General features: G+C 44.5%; 1 protein-coding gene and 1 non-coding gene across 3 annotated transcripts in view; both read left to right on the top strand.

Moving 5' to 3' along the window:
- Positions 1-19128, top strand: part of TBCD (tubulin folding cofactor D) — a 148543-nt gene that overhangs the window by 1364 nt on the left and 128051 nt on the right. For both annotated transcript variants that reach the window (XM_070773833.1, XM_070773832.1), the window contains exons 2-6: positions 133-183; positions 9510-9607; positions 10571-10672; positions 11914-12057; positions 13969-14024. In XM_070773833.1, the coding sequence (XP_070629934.1) occupies positions 133-183; positions 9510-9607; positions 10571-10672; positions 11914-12057; positions 13969-14024 (451 nt within the window). The remainder of the gene's footprint in view (positions 1-132; positions 184-9509; positions 9608-10570; positions 10673-11913; positions 12058-13968; positions 14025-19128) is intronic.
- LOC139177823 (small nucleolar RNA SNORA73 family) lies at positions 6143-6346 on the top strand. Its single transcript, XR_011562290.1, has one exon. It is a non-coding gene; the product is annotated as a small nucleolar RNA SNORA73 family (small nucleolar RNA).

Here is a 19128-nt window from a genome sequence, read left to right as displayed (position 1 = left end):
GGCCCTGAGGAGGCGGGTGGCTGGGGGGCTCACTCCAGCTGGCCTGTGCTCTTGGGAGCTGCCTGGGAAGTCCGCATGGGACAACTCGAGGGTTTCCAGGGCTCATGTTAAGTCTCACGTTTTTCTTTTTAGTAATAATGGACAAATATCAGGAGCAGCCTCACCTGTTGGACCCACACCTAGGTAAGAACAGAAGCTGAGGTTTTGATCATTTACAGATAATCACAAAGGCCTTGGAATATGTGTGTGTGCGTGTGTGTGTGTGCACGTGCACCAGCTGAGACTATCAGGATAAACTGCCCGGGTTGTTCTTGTTAGTGGGGCCGACAGTAATAACACCTCTTCCTGGAAGTGAACTTGGGAAGGAGGAAGGTAGTGATAGTAACTTACGTTGAGGGAAACACGGGGTGGTGGTTAGGGTCACCAGCCCTGGGGCTGGACCGCCTGGATTTATATCCCAGCTCTGCTGCTGAGCTGCTCTATGCCTGAGTTTCCTCACCTGTGACGTGGGATCATCAGTGCTGCCTGCCCCCTGGGCTGTGGAGATCTCAGGTCACCAGAGAGGCACCAACAGTTAGCCTCAGTGTGCACACAGGTGCTTTTTAAAAAGTGGGCTGGTGCTGTGTGTGTTGATTTTTCTTTTTTAAGTAACCAGCAGGTTTTGTGGAAGGTAAGCATTCTGAACTCTCCTCTGTCTTGGGCAGAATAAATGCGTTTCATGCCTGTTTGGCTGGGTGGGGATGGAGGGCATGGGTCCATTGTCTCTCGTCTAGTTATGCCAAGTCCGTGTCTGAGTTTCTTTCTCAGGAGCCTTTTTTGCCTTGGAAAGTTTCTGGAGCTTGATATTTTAGGAGGGTGTGACTCACTCTTGGCCTTTTTTTTTTTTTGGTTTTCTTAAGTGTTTTTATTAAATTTTTTAAAAATTGGAGGACAATTGCTTTATAAAGCTGTATTAGTTTCTGCTGTACACCAACATGAATTATCGCTTTCCTCTTGAGCCTCCGTCTCACCTTGCCTCCCCCATCCCACCTCTCTAGGTCATCACAGAGTGCCGGGCTGGGTTCCCTGTATTATACAGCAGCATGCCACTAGCTGTCTGTTTTACGCATGGTAGCATATATGTATCAGTGCTCCTGTCTAAATTCGTCCACCCTCCCCTTCCCCCTCTGTGTCCACAGTTCCATTCTCTTCTTATGTTAGGCATTAGCTGGACAATTTTACACTAAAGACTTGCATCTTTTGGTACAGGGGGCTTTGCTTCTGGTGTGTTTTTGATCGCTTCTCTGCTCTGCCTTCTGGTGTGCCTGTGAACTGGGTATTGAATTTCCAGGAGTGATCCTGTGGGTCCCTAAGCTTTTTCCTTTATAGTTCTACTTTCAGATCTTTGTTTTTGCACATAGAAGATGTTCTTGAATTATTTTTACAGTCATTTTTACTTTCTAAGAGTGCTTGTCCTTGGTTGGGTGTATTTCACAGTTGTCTTACTGGTCAGGTTTTCCTCCCTGGGGAGCACATGCCTGGCTGCTGTGTCCCTCGGCCCCCCGTGGGGAGGGGAGTCCCATGGGCCCATGGGGAGGGTCCTGTAGTGGGCTTCCTAACCCAGAATTCCCTTTTGAGTCAGGCACCGAGGCTGGCTTCCAGCTCTAAGCCCTTTAGCCTACTGTCTTTGGGATACCTCTGTCCAGGAGAGCTTTGTGTGATGATGGAATGTTCTAGACTCGTGCTGTCTGTGTGGTAAGATCACCACTAGATACATGTGGCTGTTGAGCACTTGAAATATGGCTCGTATGTCTGAGGAACTGAATTTTATCTTATTTCATCTTATTTTTTGTTTTCTTCTTTGAATTTTAAAATTGATTTAAGTTAAAAAACAAAACAAAATAAAACAAAACCCAGATGTGGCCAGTGGCTATAGTATTCTGTACTCTTGAGTAAGCCTTTAGTTTTCTGCCTGGATTGGCACAGGGCTGTGGTCTGGAGACCTTGGACCACTCCTCCTGTTTTCAGCCCTGCCTCCATTCTGTCCTGGGCTGTCCCTGGCGCCTCAGGGCTCTGGCCTCAAGCTGTGGCACAGGAGCTGCTGCTGTGCTTTCCCTGAGTGGCTCAGTTACAGCCTGGGCATCATGCTGAAGTCTCTTGGCTGCTGTTCCTTCTCTTCCTTGTGGATTTATTTCTCTTTGTTGATTTACTGGAGTTTGGAGGGGACATTGCTCAGGGGAGCTCTAGAGTCGTCGGCTTTCCCAGCCTCTGTTCATGGTGAGGGCTGTGCTGTCTGAGTCTCTCTGAGCCAAGTCCTGGCTTCTATCTACTGGTCCCCAGGTTCTCCTTTTTCCTCTGGGGTCAGCTTTTCCTTGTAATTTGATCTTTTCGTCTTCAAGGGATCTTCCCTACTCAGGGATCAAACCCAGGTCTCCCGCATTGCAGGCAGACACTTTAACCTCTGAGCCACCAGGGAAGCCCTTCGTCTTGCTGGTTCAGACCAAATGGATGCAGACAACGGCTTCTCTGCTTCTGTTTTGTAAGTTGGAGCATTTTCATCTGGGTTTTTCCTGAACAGGATTCTTATAGGCAGCTCCTTGTGGGGCAGTATGATGAGTTGATGGACAGATTTTCTCTTAGAGCCATTGAGCTGGTTGAGAATTCTCTATCACATTGAGGATGTTCCAGATGCCAGAATGAAGGGCTTTATCTGGGGCACTCCTGTCTCCTCTGGAGAGCCCTTCATTTTCCTAAGGGTTGGCTCGGAGCTTGGTCCCAAGACTTGGTGAGTCTGGGGCTACAGTGATTGCAGACCCTTCCCCACCTTGGGCTGCACCGTGCCTCCTGACTTTGGGCTCTCCTTGGTTCTGCATTTGGGCATCTATAAAGTCGGCTCCTCTGCCTGTTTAATTTGGAGCTGGCTTTTTCCCAGAAGTCTTTACATCTGCTCTCTCCCCATTCTTGCCGTTGATCAGGACTTTCCATTTTGTGCAGCTGTCCCTTTATTTTACTGGCTCTTAGAAAGAGGAAGCAGATGTGTGTGGACTCCTGTTTTGTCCATTTTTGTACTCTTCCAAGTAGCCTAGACATCCACACACCTCTGCACAATTTAGAGTTTCAGGAAGTGGAAGTGCTGTGCTTCTGATTTGTTGTTGTTCAGTCCCGTCCGGCTCTTCGTGACCCCGGTGGACTGAAGCACACCAGGCTTCCCTGTCCTTCACTGTCTCCTGGAGTTGGCTCAGACTCATGTCCATTGAGTCGGTGATGCCATCGAACCATCTCATCCCCTTTGCCCCCTTTTCCTGCCTTCAGTCTTTCCCAGGATCAGGGTCTTTTCCAGTGAGTCAGCTCTTCACACCAGGTGGCCAAAGTATTGGAGCTTCAACATCAGTCCTTCTAATGACTATTCAGGGTTGATTTCCTTTAGCATTAACTGGTTTGATCAGTCAGTTCAGGCTTTCGATACTTAACTTCAAATTCACCGTACGTTTTCATTAACAGTATATATATCACTGCCAAGATGAGATTTGAATATTTGAAATCTTTACCAGCATAAAGTTAACCTATTAAAGGGGTTAAAGGCATCATGTGCTTTTATTTTGCATTTTGTTGTTTTCTAGTGAGGACAAAAATTTTTTTTTTTAACATATATTATTACCGTTGCACAATATTTTTCCCCTTTGTGAATTGCCCATTCATACTCATTTAGTCTTAATGTATTTACCTTGTTCTAAATGGTTTTTAATGCTTCAGTTTAATCATCACAGTAACCTCGTAATACCTGTGGAAGGTCGTCATTTTGGAAACTCTGGGGGTGTGGCCCGTTAACAACGTCGCGATAGTTTCAGGTGTGCAGCAGCGCGAGGCAGCCATACATGTAGTGTCTCCGTTCTCCCCCAGTCTCCCCTCCCATCCAGGCTGCCACATAACACTGAACAGAGTTCCCTGTGTTGTACAGTAGGTCCTTTTGATTATCCATTTATTTGTCAGGTCTTAGTTGTAGCCCCTTAGGTCTTAACCCGCGTCCCCTGCTTTGCAAGGCAGATTCTTAACCACTGGGCCACCAGGAAAGTCCTGGTTATCCATCTTAAGTATGGCAGTGTGTACATGTGGATATCTCAAGCTCCCTAACTGTCCCTTGCCCCTACCCTTTCCTCCCTGGTAACAATAAGTTCCTTTTCTAAGTCTGCGAGTCTGTTTCTATTTTGTAAATAATTTCATTTGTATCATTTCTTTTTAGATTCCGCATATAAGGGATATCATATATTTCTGTTTCTCTGACTTCACTCAGTATGACAATCTCTAGGTCCATCCATATTTCAGCAAATGGCATTATTTTGTCCTTTTTTATGTCTAGTAACTTTTGAGTGGATGATTGACATTGTGATTTTTATGTTGGGTGGCTTTAAGGTTTTTATCTTTAAAGAATGAATTTTGGCAGACAGTTAATTGTGTATCATGTATATCCTTTCAATCCTTTTTAAGCTTTGTTAAGGCAGATATAGCTTTTTCTCTAATTTTTCTCTAATTTAGTCTTCAGTGCAGTTCAGTCTTCAGTTCAGTCGCTCAGTCTTGTCCGACTCTGTGCGACCCCATGAATTGCAGCACGCCAGGCCTCCCTGTCCCTCACCAACTCCTGGAGTTCACTCAGACTCACGTTCATCGAGTCGGTGATGCCATCCAGCCATCTCATCCTCTGTCGTCCCCTTCTCTTCCTACCCCCAATCCCTCCCAGCATCAGAGTCTTTTCCAGTGAATCAACTCTTCACGTGAGATGGCCAAAGTACTGGAGTTTCAGTTTCAGCATCATTGCCTCCAAAGAACACCCAGTACTGATCTCCTTTAGGATGGACTGGTTGGATCTCCTTGCAGTCCAAGGGACTCTCAAGAGTCTTCTCCAACACCACAGTTCAAAAGCATCAATTCTTTGGTGCTCAGCTTTCTTCACAGTCCAACTCTCACATCCATACATGACCACAGGAAAAACCATAGCATTGACTAGACAGACCTTTGTTGGCAAAGTAATGTCTCTGCTTTTGAATGCTATCTAGGTTGGTCATAACTTTCCTTCCAAGGAGTAAGCGTCTAAGTAAAGAATTTTCTGCAATGTCTGCTGGTGGCTCTGGGTGTTCAACAAGGACTCTGCACTCTGGCTCGATGGAGTTTGAGTGTCAGCCCTGTATGGGCTATGGGAACTCTGCCTTAGAGCTTCCTGGCAGTTCTTACCCAGCCTAGTGAACTCTAACCACTGTGCATGTGAAGATTCAGCCAAAGGTTTGAGGGGACCTTTCAGACTTACAGAGCTCGTTTTCTGCTTAGCTTCTTCTGGCATGTTGCCCTGCAAATTTCAGCTAAAGCAGCTTCTGCTCTGCTTGAGTCCCCCTTCTCTGCAGTGGATTTTAAAAATTATTTTCTAGTGGACAGCTTGGGCAGCTATAGAGTCCAGTTGGTTGGTTACAAGTCGCTGTCTTCCTAGTACCTGAAAATACTGAGTTGGCCAAAAAGTTCATTTGGTTTTTTCCTAAGTGGGCTCTAGTAGTGCTTGGTTGTCTTTAACTTCATTTGAAACAGTTTTGTTAGATTATATTGTGACAGCTGTCTTACCAGCATCCATTAAAAAAATTTTTATCAAAATTGGTGAGTATTTATATAGCCATTTAAATAATGAAGATGGAAGAAAAACAACATTTTTGGCATACTGTGCTTTATTATTTCAAGAAAGGTACACGGTGGAAATAAAAAAAAAGGTTTGGGCAGTGTATGGAGAAGGGACTGTGACTGATCTGTCAGAAATGGTTTGCAAAGTCCCATGCTGGAGATCTCTTACTGGACAGTGCTCCATGGTTAGGTAGACCAGTTGAAGTTGATAGCAATCAAATTGAGACATTAATTGAGAATAGTCAACGTTATACCATGCAGGAGATAGCCTACGTACTCAAAATATCCAAATCAAGTGTTGAAAATCATTTGCACTTATTTTCTTATATCATTAAATAATCTACAATGTTAAAAAAAAAAAAATCATTTGCACCAGCTTGGTTATGTTATTGCTTTGTTTGGGTCCCACATAAGTTGTGAAAAATTTTTTTCTTGACCATATTTGTGCATGTGATGCTCTACTGAAACATAATGAAAGGGTTCTGTTTTTAAAAACAAATTGTGACCAATGTGGATACCCGGGGAGGTCACTCTCCCCGGGCTCTGTCCAGGTGGCGTACGGGAGCATAGCGTTCTGCCCGGTAATGTATAGTCCCTTTCCACAACGTTGGAGATGAAGCCGGGCCTTGAGTCTGCGCCTGCATATTCCTACGTCTTCTCAGAGTCCTGTGGACAATGACTGAGGAAAAAAACCATGCAGAAAACAGCTCTGAAGAGCAATCTGTCTGGATCTGGGTTGCTCCGAAGTGAATTTTTTTTAATTGTTTTAACCTGTTTTGCTGTGCAGTTGGGTTAAGGTTTTCCCTCTTTTGCAGCATTTTGTTTGGGATTCCAAATACAACTGGATTTGAGCATTTTGTTTGTGATTCCAAATACCACTGGATTTGAGGGGAGAAGAGGAGCCTCACCAACTTCGCAGTTAGCAATGCTTTGGAGTCTTTCTTTGACAGGGAAATTAGTAAAGTAAAAATTAACTCCAGGCAAAACTACTGGAGTGGAACCCATTCCTTTCTCCATGGGGATCTTCCTGACCCAGGGATTGAACCTAGATCCTACTGCATTGCAGGTAGATTCTTTACATTCTGAAACACAAAGTAAAATGAGTAATACATTCATTGAAGATAAGCCTGGGAAATTTGGAAGTGTATAGGTACGATATTTAACCCCTGGAACTGCACCTTAAAACCCATGAGTTCTAGTGTTCTGTAATGTATAAGAAATGCCAAAGACCATATGGGCAGGTTTTAGAGTATAGTGACCTGGAAGGCTCAAAAGACCTTTTCAGGTTTCCTATCTGGTGAAAACTTGATGTAATGACACTAAGATATTGACCTCTTTATCTATCATTCTTAAAAGTGGAAAGTAGGTGCCCATGAGAATCAGCATGTCTTAAAGAAATCCATCAATTTCTAATGTAATCGTGAACTTTAATAAAGATGACTATATGTGTAAAAAAAAAAATAAAAACAAATTGTGATGGGCAGTGAAGTGGATACTGCACAGTAATGTGGAACAAAAGAGATTATGGGGCAAGTGAACTGAATGAACGACACCAAAGGAGGTGATGCTGTATTTATGGTGGGATTGGAAGGAGTCCTCTCTTAATGAGCTGCTTCTGGAAAACCAGACAATTAATTCTAACAAGTACTGCTCCCAGTTAGACCTACTGAAAGCAGCATTGGATGAAAAGCATCTGGAATTAGTCAGCAGAAAACACATAATCTTACATCAGGATAACACAAGGTTGCATGTTTCTTTGATGATCTGGCAAAAACCGTTATAGCTTGGCTGGGATGTTCTAATGCATCCGCCATATTCAAGAGACACTGCACCTTTTTTTTGGAAAAAAAATTTATTTTTGACTTGTGCTGGGTCTTTGTTGCTGTGCAGGCTTTTCTTTAGTTGCGGCCTGTGGGCTTCTCATTTCAGTGGCTTCTCTCGTTGTGGGGCTTGGGCTCTAGGGCACACGGGTTTCAGTAGTTGCGGATCTCGCTCAAGAGCACAGGCTCAGTAGTTGTGGTGTATGGACTTAGCTACTCCATGCATTTTGGGATCTTCCTGGATCAGAGATCGAACCTGTGTTTCCTGCATTGGCAGTCAGATTCTTTACTGCTGAGCCACCAGGGAAGCCTCAACATTGCACCTTTGGATTTCTGTCTATTTCAAAGGTCTTTACAGAATTCTCCTGATGGAAAAGATTTCAGATTCCCTGGAAGGCTGTAAAAGGCACCTGGAACAGTTCTTTGCTCAAAAAGATAAAAGAGTTTTGGGAAGATGAAATTATGAAGTTGCCTGAAACATGGCAAAATGTAGTGGAACAAAATGGTGAATATGTTATTCAATAAAATCCTTGGTGAAAATGAAAATATGTCTTTTATTTTGACTTGAAAACCAAAGGAACTTTTTGGCCGCCCCAGTACAATTGTTGGGTTGTCTAATTGTTGGTGGAAAGGTAGTTCCATATCAGTTATTCCTTTATAACTGGAAGTGGAAATCCTTTTAATCCTTTTTGTCTGTCTTATTTGTTGTTTAGAACCAGATTGTTCTAAACATAGTAGTTGTAGACGTGTCCTCTGTAAAGCATGGTATTAGATATTGATTTGAGACAGTATTCTGAAAGAGATGGGAATACCAGACCACTGGACCTGCCTCTTGAGAAACCTATATGCAGGTCAGGAAGCAACAGTTAGAATTGGACATGGAACAACAGACTGGTTCCAAATAGGAAAAGGAGTACATCAAGGCTGTATATTGTCACCCTGCTTATTTAGCTTATATGCAGAGTACATCATGAGAAACGCTGGGCTAGAAGAAGCACAAGCTGGAATCAAGATTGCCGGGAGAAATATCAATAACCTCAGACATGCAGATGACACCACCCTTATGGCACAAGGTGAAGAGGAACTCAAAAGCCTCTTGATGAAAGTGAAAGTGGAGAGTGAAAAAGTTGGCTTAAAGCTCAACATTCAGAAAACGAAGATCATGGCATCTGGTCCCATCACTTCATGGGAAATAGATGGGGAAACAGTGTCAGACTTTATTTTTTTGGGCTCCAAAATCACTGCAGATGGTGACTGCAGCCATGAAATTAAAAGACGCTTACTTCTTGGAAGGCAAGTTATGACCAACCTAGATAGCATATTGAAAAGCAGAGACATTACTTTGCCAACAAAGGTCTGTCTAGTCAAGGCTATGGTTTTTCCAGTGGTCATGTATGGATGTGAGAGCTGGACTGTGAAGAAAGCTGAGGGCCGAAGAATTGATGCTTTTGAACTGTGGTGTTGGAGAAGACTCTTGAGAGTCCCATGGACTGCAAGGAGATTCAACCAGTTCATTCTAAAGGAGATCGGTCCTGGGTGTTCTTTGGAAGAAAGATGCTAAAGCTGAAACTCCAGTACTTTGGCCATCTCACGTGAAGAGTTGACTCATTGGAAAAGACTCTGATGCTGGGAGGGATTGGGGGCAGGAGGAGAAGGGGACGACAGAGGATGAGATGGCTGGATGGCATCACCGACTCGACGGACGTGAGTCTGAGTGAACTCTGGGAATTGGTGAGGGACAGGGAGGCCTGGCGTGCTGCGATTCATGGGGTTGCAAAGAGTCGGACACGACTGAGTGACTGAACTGAATAATAAATAATATTTTTCCTACATTTTAAAAGCAGGAGTGAATGTTATATTAACTCTAATCTCCTTTTAGAAACTGAAGATGAAACCTTTTCTTTTGCTCTGTTGATACTTGGATTATAGAGATTTACTAATATTAAACTATTCTGATATTTCTAAATAGCTCTTTTTTCTTTGGGCATTTTGTTTTAATGTCATGTTGATGTTTAATTTAATAGCAAATGTTTTACGTTTGTTTTTCCCTAGAATGGATGTTGAACTTGTTGTTGGAATTTGTGCAAAATAAGACATCTCCGGCAGACCTTGTACATCTGGCTTTTAAATTTCTTTACATCATCTCCAAGGTAATATTTAGATGGCACATTGTAGCTGACCAAACACTTTGTTGATAAACTTGGTCCAGAGGTACCTTCCAAAATGTTATCATGAAAGATGGTTCTCACGCAAAAGTTGTGGGTTTCATCGTTTCTCTTTTTACCATGTGCTGGGGATCAGTTGTTAGCGACCCAGGGGGTCCTTTGGCTGCAACAGCATTTTTCAGCATTGTTTTCATCATCTTGCACTTGAATTGATCAGGCATCAGCTAACCAGAAAGGGAGGGAGAAGATATATGTACACATACATACATGTATATATGTGTCAGTAACTGAGAAAAGATTCCTATGAGGAGAAGGCGAACAAACTTGGAAGCAGAAATGCTTCTCAGACATGAATGTGCAGATGGCTTTCTGGGGATCTCATGGGATGCAGATTTTGAGTTAAGTAGGTCTGGGATGAGGCCTGATACTCTGCATTCTTGCAGGCTCCCAGATGATGTGTGTGCTGGCCTGTAGACGCACCATGGGAGAGACTCGGCCCTCCCGGCTGGGGTTTTGCCTCTGTGGGGCCTGCCGTGTGGTGGAGAGAGGCCTGCGTGCACACTCCTTGCCCTCGGTTGGTTGAGTGCAGGGTCTCCTGAAAGTGTAGCGCCATGTTTCGTGGAAGCCTTAATGAATTTGGGACCTTTTGGGTTCTTGAGGACTTATTCCTCATGATCAAGGTAGACGCAAAACCTGTAGTTTGTAATATATCTGTATTTCTGATGAGCCAAGATTGGTTGGTCAAACTGGAACAGAACACATTTCTGAAATGATTCAAGAAGTAAAGGTGGCTTTCTTATTGTTTAGTCTTACTAAGTTGTATCACTGTAATATGTAATTTTCTTTGATCATTGGGTGGCATAGTTGGTGATTTTTGATAATAGAGAAGTAATCTTGCTACTTTTTGTATTTTCTGGTTGTATGATTCAGTATCTTTTTATTTGATAGGTTCGAGGATATAAAACATTTCTTCGTTTATTTCCACATGAAGTGGCTGATGTGCAGCCTGTTTTAGACATGTTTACAAACCAGAATCCTAAAGACCATGAAGTAAGTGTCCCTTTCCTCCCCCCAGTCCTCGCTGTTTCCTTGGTTTGCCTGCTTCTACACTGGCAGGTTCCTTTCCTGTTTCCTTCAATTTTATCTTATGTTATTTTGTTCATTCCCTCTTTTTCATTTGTTCCTTTGATTTTCTCTTTTTACATATGTTGCTTTAAATTATTTTCTTTTCAAAATTCCCTTTATAAAGAAAACTATACCTGAATATGGTGTGATGATAACTATATTATTATCCAAAATTTTTTTTACTTAAAATAGAACTATGTTGGGGCTCCCCAAGACCACTCCAAGTTTAGTGATTCCCTAGGGCCACTACAAGAATTGACATCTAGTTATCCTCATGGCTATGACTTAACTCCAACAAAATCAGCAGAGTGAGAAGGCATATGGGGTGAAGTCCAGAGGAAATCAGTCGTGAGCTTCCAGAGTCTTCTCTACACTGGGTCACCCAAGGCACTTGCGATTTCCCACAGCACCAAGCTGTGAGAACACATGAGGTGTCCCAACAGGAAGATCACAGGGGCCAGCACCCACGATTTCTAGGAGGCTGGTCATGTGGGAACTCTGCCAGGCACATACGAAAACACGGAAGGTGAGCAGGTGTTCAGCATAAGCCACATGGTGTGTGCCAGCGGTCTGAGCACAGAGTGACCCTCAGCAGTTAGGAGGCAGTGAGAATGTTCCCACAGTTCAGGCTCCCAGATGGCTGCCAGTGGCCAGCCTTGCAGTTGCGTGTGCTGTGGAGTGCGCTCGGGCGCAGGATTCATTCAGAAGGGCACATGGATTTTAACTTCAAACTCAGGAAATTGTCTTGCCGTGTATGTGGCCTGCTCTCCTCCGTTTCTCATGCCTCTGATAGGGAGTCTGGGGCCAAAGCGGAATCTTGTTTTGTTGACTCCTCTGTGACAAGAAGTTGAGAATTTTTTTCTTTACTCTTAAGTCTTCTGTTTTTTTTTTTATCTTTGACTCTGTTTTCCATTTTTCTTGAAATGCTGATTGCATGCTGAAGGGTGCCAGGGATAAGAAGCCGTACACTGACATGTTAATGATTTTTATTTGTTCGTTTTGCTGTTTCTCTTGCCTGCCAAGGTAGCAGCCAGGCTGCGTGCCAGAGGTCGTGCGGCAGAGCATTGTGTGTTTGGAGTCCTGGGTGGGCGCTGAGCGGGAGGGGCGGTGGGACTGCGTGGATGCCCTCCACACAGGAATCATGTTGCTTTGTCCCGGCCCCGTAGACCTGGGAGACCCGCTACATGCTGCTGCTATGGCTCTCTGTGACCTGCCTGATCCCGTTTGATTTTTCCCGCCTCGACGGAAACCTCTCTCAGCCTGGGCAAGAGCGAGCATCCACCATGGACCGTATCCTCCAGGTAGCGGAGGTGAGTGTGGCCCTGCAGTAGTGAGCTGCTGACCGGTGTCCTTTCTTGTGCCATCCTGCTGCTGGGACTTAATTAGGTACACTTGTGATGTTTGGGTATTTCTTCAGCTGTTGTTACCCTTTTTCAGTGAGGTGGAATTCCATTTCATAACTTAACATGAAACTGATAATTCTTACAGGGATCAGGATGTATTATTTCAGCAAATCTCATTTCTCTGTAGATAATACAGATACTCTGATGATAGCATAAAAGGGGGCAGTGATAAGAGAAAGGTCCATTTAAAATCTAACTTTTTAATTTTTAGCACTATGTAAATAATACATGATCATCAAAGGAAAATCAGAAAGAAAAGCAGGAAAAATATTAAAGTGAAATCTCTCAACTACTAGTGTTGAGCGATAACACTTTATTTTTTTTCTTCAAGGTTCTCCTGATGCATGCCTTATGTGTGTAGATACAGGTTTTTGTACATTCTGCTGTGGAAAATATTACCCTGAACTTGAATGACTTAGCACACGTTCATCATCTTATAGTTTCTGTGAATCAGGAAATCTGGCCATGGCTTCGCTGGGCCCTCTCTTTCAGGGTCTCCCCAGGCTGCGGGCTGAGCTCGCCTAGGACAGGTCTGCTTCCAAGCTCTCATGGTTGTTGGCAGGAGTCAGACCTTGAGGGTGTTGGCTGAGGGCCTCAGTGCTTTGCTGGCTGTTTGCCATGCAGCCGCCCCCGCCACAACAGTGGTGGCTTACTCTGTGAAAACCAGCAAGGGGCAGGGTCTGTAGCAAGGCAGAGGTCACACGTCCATGTGACGTCATCATGGAAGTGCCGTCCTACCTCCTGCCAAATTGTCTTGGTTAGAAGCAACTCATTGTGTCCAACCCACCTGGGAGGGATTACACAGGGCGTGGGCGCTGGTGGGCAGGACGCCTGCCACACTTCAACTAAGCTGCTCTGGGCGCCTGCTCTGCACCAGACGTTCTTCTAAGAGGCTATTCATACATTAACTCTTTCATCTTGCTTAATGAGACAGTTCGCTGTTGTTCATCCTCATTTTACTGAGGGGGCAACATGGATAAAAAATAAATGCCTTTGCCAGCTCTCTTTCTCACACATGGTGGATCCAAATTTGAACCCAGGGGTTTGGCTCCCAGCCTATTCTTCACACTGCTTCCTGTGGCCCGCGTGTACAGGGCCGCGGTGTCCTGCTGCTCTGGGACCTGCTTTTCCCTGGAGCACTTTGGTCTGAATGTCTCACGTCAGTAAGTAGACATCTCCCTCACGGTCGTTAAGGGAAAAGGTGCACCACTGTGTCCTTATTTCTAAAATATTAATAGTCTTTTCTAGATGGGTGGTTTGTTTCTAGCTGAGTTTGGTTACCCTCTGGGTGCTTGTCTCCTAAGTGGGATTGCCCAAGGAGAGGCCCAGTTTCTAGAGAGTTGTCCTTCAGAAGGAAGATCTTCTAAGTATATTGTTTGGGAAGCAGTTGAGAATTGGAAACCTCTGAGAGGTGTCGGAGTCACTGCGGTGAACTGCAGCCTTCCTGTGTTTGAGCAGGGCTTCCCGGCTGTTCTCAATGCCATGGAGCTGGCGGGCCCAGGCCTGTTCCGTGCACACTCTGGGTGGCAACACACATGCTTCATTTTTCAGTCACTTTTGCAGATGTACATTTCAAGGAGTGTGGCCACACGCTGCGTGGGGATTGGGCCCTTCCCTGAGGGTGAGCACATGTGTGGCAGCTGCAGCCCTGAGCTCACGTTCATGAGTGCTTCATGCAGCTTCAGAGTGTCTGGCCTCTGCCGCTGAGCCTGCACCCTGAGCAGTGGATCTGCTGAGTGAGGGACCAGATGGCCGAGCGGGTCCCTAATGTTTATATTATGTGTGTAACTATACCTGTCCTTTTACCCTTCCCTGTAGTCTTACCTGGTCGTCAGCGACAAGGCCCGAGACGCAGCTGCTGTCCTCGTGTCCAAGTAAGTGCTTTCTGAGACGATTTGCCGTCTGTTACCTGTGTCTCTGTTGTCATCAGAGAGGACACTCGGTTTCGAGGCCTGGGGAATCTTTGCCGTCCTGAGGACTTTGCTGCATTCCCTGAGGGAACCCAGCACTGGTAAAGGAACCCTGAACCTGATGTGACCACCTTCAGTGCTGGTCAGGGACTCAGGGTTACCTGATGCCAGGTTAGTGGCTCGTGGGCCCATCAAGGGAGTGCAGATTTTGAACAGGTGTAGCAGTTTTGTGGGGCCATATCTCTCCTCTAGCGGGGTGTCAGTTAAAAGAGCTTTTGGAAGTCACTTAGAGAGCAGACTACACTGTGGTTTGTGGAGATCATGGGCTGTGATTGCATCATTGTGCAATCACAATGATAAAAATCCCCAAACATGGCATGTTAACTAAAAACAGTCTGTGCCTGAAGCAGGCAAAGATGGCTTTTTCTGATGAGCTGAGTAAGACGACCCAGGCAGCAGGGCCTGAAGTCTCAAGAAAAAAAATGGTGCCAAAGATGGGTATGAAAACTGAGTAACTTGTTTCATGGAATATGAGAATGGAAGAAAGCAGTTTTTATAACTCTTTTGTATGATGTGATTTAAAGTATGTGTAGACTGTAAATGATTTAAAAAATTTGACTTTTATCCCTCCTCCATGTTTATGAAAGTTGAAAACTGGCTGTAAGAGCTTTTGGGTGTCTTGATTGTGGCAACACTTCAGGGTCACCTTGTCTTAGGTGTGTAGCCGTGATCTTGTGCAAGGTGGGAAGAGATGTGCTTGATTTATGGGGCATTCAAATGGCAACCCACTCCAGTGTTCTTGCCTGGAGAATCCCAGGGACAGGGGAGCCTAGTGGGCTGCCATCTGTGGGGTCGCACAGAGTCAGACACGACTGAAGCGACTCAGCAGCAACAGCAGGGACATTGAAGGAAGTATTTGTGGAAGTACTTGCTAAGCCATTGGGCAGAGCCTGAATTCAGGAGGCTGATTTTAGCAGTGAAGAAGGAAGCAGCTGAACATGTCTGGTATACCTCCCCTGAGTGAGGAGAAAGTCACCGACAGAGCTTTCTCATGGTTTTGACAAGGAATGAAAAAGCATGGGTTTCTTTCTAACTGTGAAAGTAATCATGTGTGTTTTGGAAGATAAAAAAAAGTGCAAAATAAGACTCACATGTACTGTCATGCCCGGAGGTGTAACCGCCGGGTCCTCTGTTCTCCGCTGCCGGTGGGCCTGTTGGTCCCTGGCACGTGGCTGCACTCGCAGGTTTGTTCCAGGGGCCGGCAGGCCGGCCTAGACCTTTGGTCAGTCTTCCAGACGCGATGAAGGTGTGGTGTATTCTTTCTCCAGCCCCACGGCACGAGTAGACCTTTGGTTAGTAAAATTAGCACAGCCTCAGACACTCAACATTAAACTTCGTACTCGTTTGATTGGCTCTATTTTCTCCTTCCAGGTTTGTTGAGATATAATTGATGTATGGCACTGTACAAGTTTAAGGCTTACAGCATGGAGATTTGACTTCTCAGTTCAGTTCAGTCTCTCAGTCACGTCTGACTCTTTGCGACCCCATGAACTGCAGCACGCCAGGCCTCCCTGTCCATCACCAACTCCCAGAGTTCACTCAAACTCACGTCCATCAAGTCGGTGATACCATTCAGCCATCTCATTCTCTGTTGTCCCCTTCTCCTCCTATCCCCAATCCCTCCCAGCATCAGAGTCTTTTCCAGTGAGTCAGCTCTTCACATGAGGTGGCCAAAGTACTGGAGTTTCAGCTTTAGCATCATTCCTTCCAAAGAACACCCAGGACTGATTTCCTTTAGAATGGACTGGTTGGATCTCCTTGCAGTCCATGGGACTCTCAAGAGTCTTCTCCAACACCATAGTTCAAAAGCATCAATTCTGCACTCAGCTTTCTTCACAGTCCAACTCTCACATCCATACATGACCACGGGAAAAACTATAGCCTTGACTAGACAGACCTTTGTTGGCAAAGTAATGTCTCTGCTTTTCAATATGCTATCTAGGTTGGTCATAACTTGCCTTCCAAGAAGTAAGCGTCTTTTAATTTCATGGCTGCAGTCACCATCTGCAGTGATTTTGGAGCCCCCAAAAATAAAGTCTGACACTGTTTCTACTGTTTCCCCATCTATTTCCCATGAAGTGATGGGACCAGATGCCATGATCATAGTTTTCTGAATATTGAGCTTTAAGCCAACTTTTTCACTCTCCACTTTCACTTTCATCAAGAGGCTTTTTAGTTCCTCTTCACTTTCTGCCATAAGGGTGGTGTCATCTGCATATCTGAGGTTATTGATATTTCTCCCGGCAATCTTGATTCCAGCTTGTGCTTCTTCCAGCCCAACGTTTCTCATGATGTACTCTGCATATAAGTTAAATAAACAGGGTGACAATATACAGCCTTGATGTACTCCTTTTCCTATTTGGAACCAGTCTGTTGTTCCATGTCCAGTTCTAACTGTTGCTTCCTGACCTGCGTATAGGTTTCTCAAGAGGCAGGTCCGGTGGTCTGGTATTCCCATTTTTTTCAGAATTTTCCACAGTTTATTGTGATCCACACAGTCAGAGGCTTTGGCATAGTCAATAAAGCAGAAATAGATGTTTTTCTGGAACTCTCTTGCTTTTTTGATGATCCAGCGGATGTTGGCAATTTGATCTTTGATTCCTCTGCCTTTTCTAAAACCAGCTTGAACATCTGGAAGTTCACGGTTCATGTATTGCTGAAGCCGATCATAAAATGATTATCGGAGTAGGCTTAGTGAACAGGTATCATCTCATATAGATACAAAATAAAAGATTCAGAAAAAAATTTTTTTTCCTGTGATGACTCTTTCCTTGTGATGACTTTGGATTTACTCTTTTTTTTTAATTGAATGAAAGATTTGTCATATTCTGTAGTGCTTCCCAGTTTTCAGAAGTTTCACACACATAATTTCATATAATCTCATAATAACTCCTTTTTTTCTCTACCCCTGTTATCGCTCCGCCCCTCCCCAGGTTTTACTCTCAACAACTTTCATATATGATATATATCAGTGTTAATTATATTTATCATGTTTCGTGTTACATGTCTAGTACTTATTCACCTTATAGCTGGAAATTCTTACCTTTTTGACTGCTGTTCTCCAGTTCCCTCCCTGACCCCTTTCTCTGGTAGCCGTAAGTCTGACCTCGTTTTCTGTGAGATTGTTTGATTTCTGATTGATTCTTAGGGATGAATTCCTAGAAGAGGAATGAACATTCTAGGGGTTTTAAATGCAGCTACTGGAAAGGTTGATCAAGTTGAAAGTCTCCTTTTTCCCAAATGTTTGCTAAATTTGTTAAATGAAGCATAATGTCTTTATTATCAGCAGTACTGATTTGGTAGCGTTCTGCTGAGCTTGACCTGGTGGAGTACTGCACGGTGGGGCGAGGGGGCTGAGACCCTAAACCCTTCTTCCCTCGGTGGCAGGTGTCCTCCAGAAAGGCCGTAGCCAGAGACCCCTGGTGGGCTGTGCGCTGCTGACTGGCTGCTCCTGCGCCATCTAGTGGTCGGACAAGCTGGCGTTCGAGAGGTTGAGGCCAGGTTTTTATCTAGCGCGTTAAAAGAGCTCCGGCTGATTTAGCTAGGCTGTAGGTCACCCAGTTTCCTTTAGCTGTGGAAAGGGCAGATGACCTCAGGTCTAGAGCTGCTCTAGGTAACATGCCTCACAGGTGGGTTCTGACTCTCCTGTTTTTTTGGTGAGCTGTTACAGTGAGACCCTGGGTATGCAGAGTGGTCACATGTGGCCTTTGACCCACTGGCGTCTGTTCTCTGGTGTTCCATGAGGGAGCTGCCTGTCTGCCCTATCAGCTTTGAAGGCTTCCCCTTACCATGTGCAGTTCATCTGCAGCTGCATCTGTTTCCCTTCATTAACCAGAACCTGCAAGTTCTGTAACTTTGTTACTTTGATGCCAAGACATTTGGATATGAGTGTTACTTTACAGAAACTTGTCAATGGAAAAATAGGCCTTTATTCTTCCTGATTGTACAGAAATGCATCAATGGAAAAATATGCCTTTATTCTTCCTGATTATATTAGTTTTAAAAAGCAGATGCTTTTATCTAACTGTGAAATCAATGTATGCTCCATGTGGAAAAGTTGGAACATAGAAAATTGGGAAAACCCCACCCATTTATAATAATAATACACAATAATGTGTTGTATTTTTTTGTTTTGTTTTTCTGTGCTGTCACTGTATGGAATTTGTGTAGCACAATCTCTTTGAATTAACATTTGTTTTTTCACTTAATTTCACATTACCACTGATTAAATGGCTCCTTTATATTCCACTGTTTTTAACTCTAACCAGCTAACCAGGAAGACCTCACGTTTTCCTCAGTAGTGATGTAATGACTAGCTTTGGGTGTAAACCTATTTTGATATTTGGGATTTTTTTTTTTAGGATAGTCCCCTAGAGGTGGCCTTCTGAGTCACAGGACACAAGGACATTGTTGAATCTGTACACCAGTGACTCTTGGGAGCAAGTTTTCAAAATCTCTGGCACCACAGGCAGCCTTCAGCACAACCCTGTTCTCCCAGTTGGATTGTGCATTGTTTTATTTATTACTAATGTTTAGATTGTATTTCACTGATCGCTGGTGAGTTTCAACACATTAATCTTATTTCAAACATCTTATGTCCTGTGTTGTAATCTGATTTCTAATATCTGTGGGTTTCTTGGTGCTTTTTCTCTGCTAGTGTGCACTTTCTCAGTGAAGGATGTTAGCTCAAGGAGGGTGTGATATTTTCTCCAGGTGGTTGATAACCTTTTTTTTTTAATTGTTTGTTTAGGGTTGTGCTGGGTCTGTGTTGCTGCGTGGGCTTTCTCTAGCTGTCGTGAGCGGGCACTGCTCTCTAGTTGCCACGTGCAGGCTTCTTGTTGCAGTGACCCTACCCTAGAGCGTGTGGCGCACAGGCTCTGGGTGCTCTGGTCTCAGTAGCTGCAGCACCTGGGCTCAGCAGTTGCGGCTCCCGGGCTCTGTAGCACAGGCTCAGTAGTTGTGGTGCACAGGCTTAGCTGCTCCATGGCATGTCGGGTCTTGGCTGTGC

The sequence above is a fragment of the Bos indicus genome, chromosome 19, assembly GCF_029378745.1.
Source record: "Bos indicus isolate NIAB-ARS_2022 breed Sahiwal x Tharparkar chromosome 19, NIAB-ARS_B.indTharparkar_mat_pri_1.0, whole genome shotgun sequence".
Taxonomy (NCBI): domain Eukaryota; kingdom Metazoa; phylum Chordata; class Mammalia; order Artiodactyla; family Bovidae; genus Bos; species Bos indicus.
The sequence above is the reverse complement of the archived record's forward strand: the minus strand, read 5'-3'. Positions and strand labels throughout refer to the sequence as shown.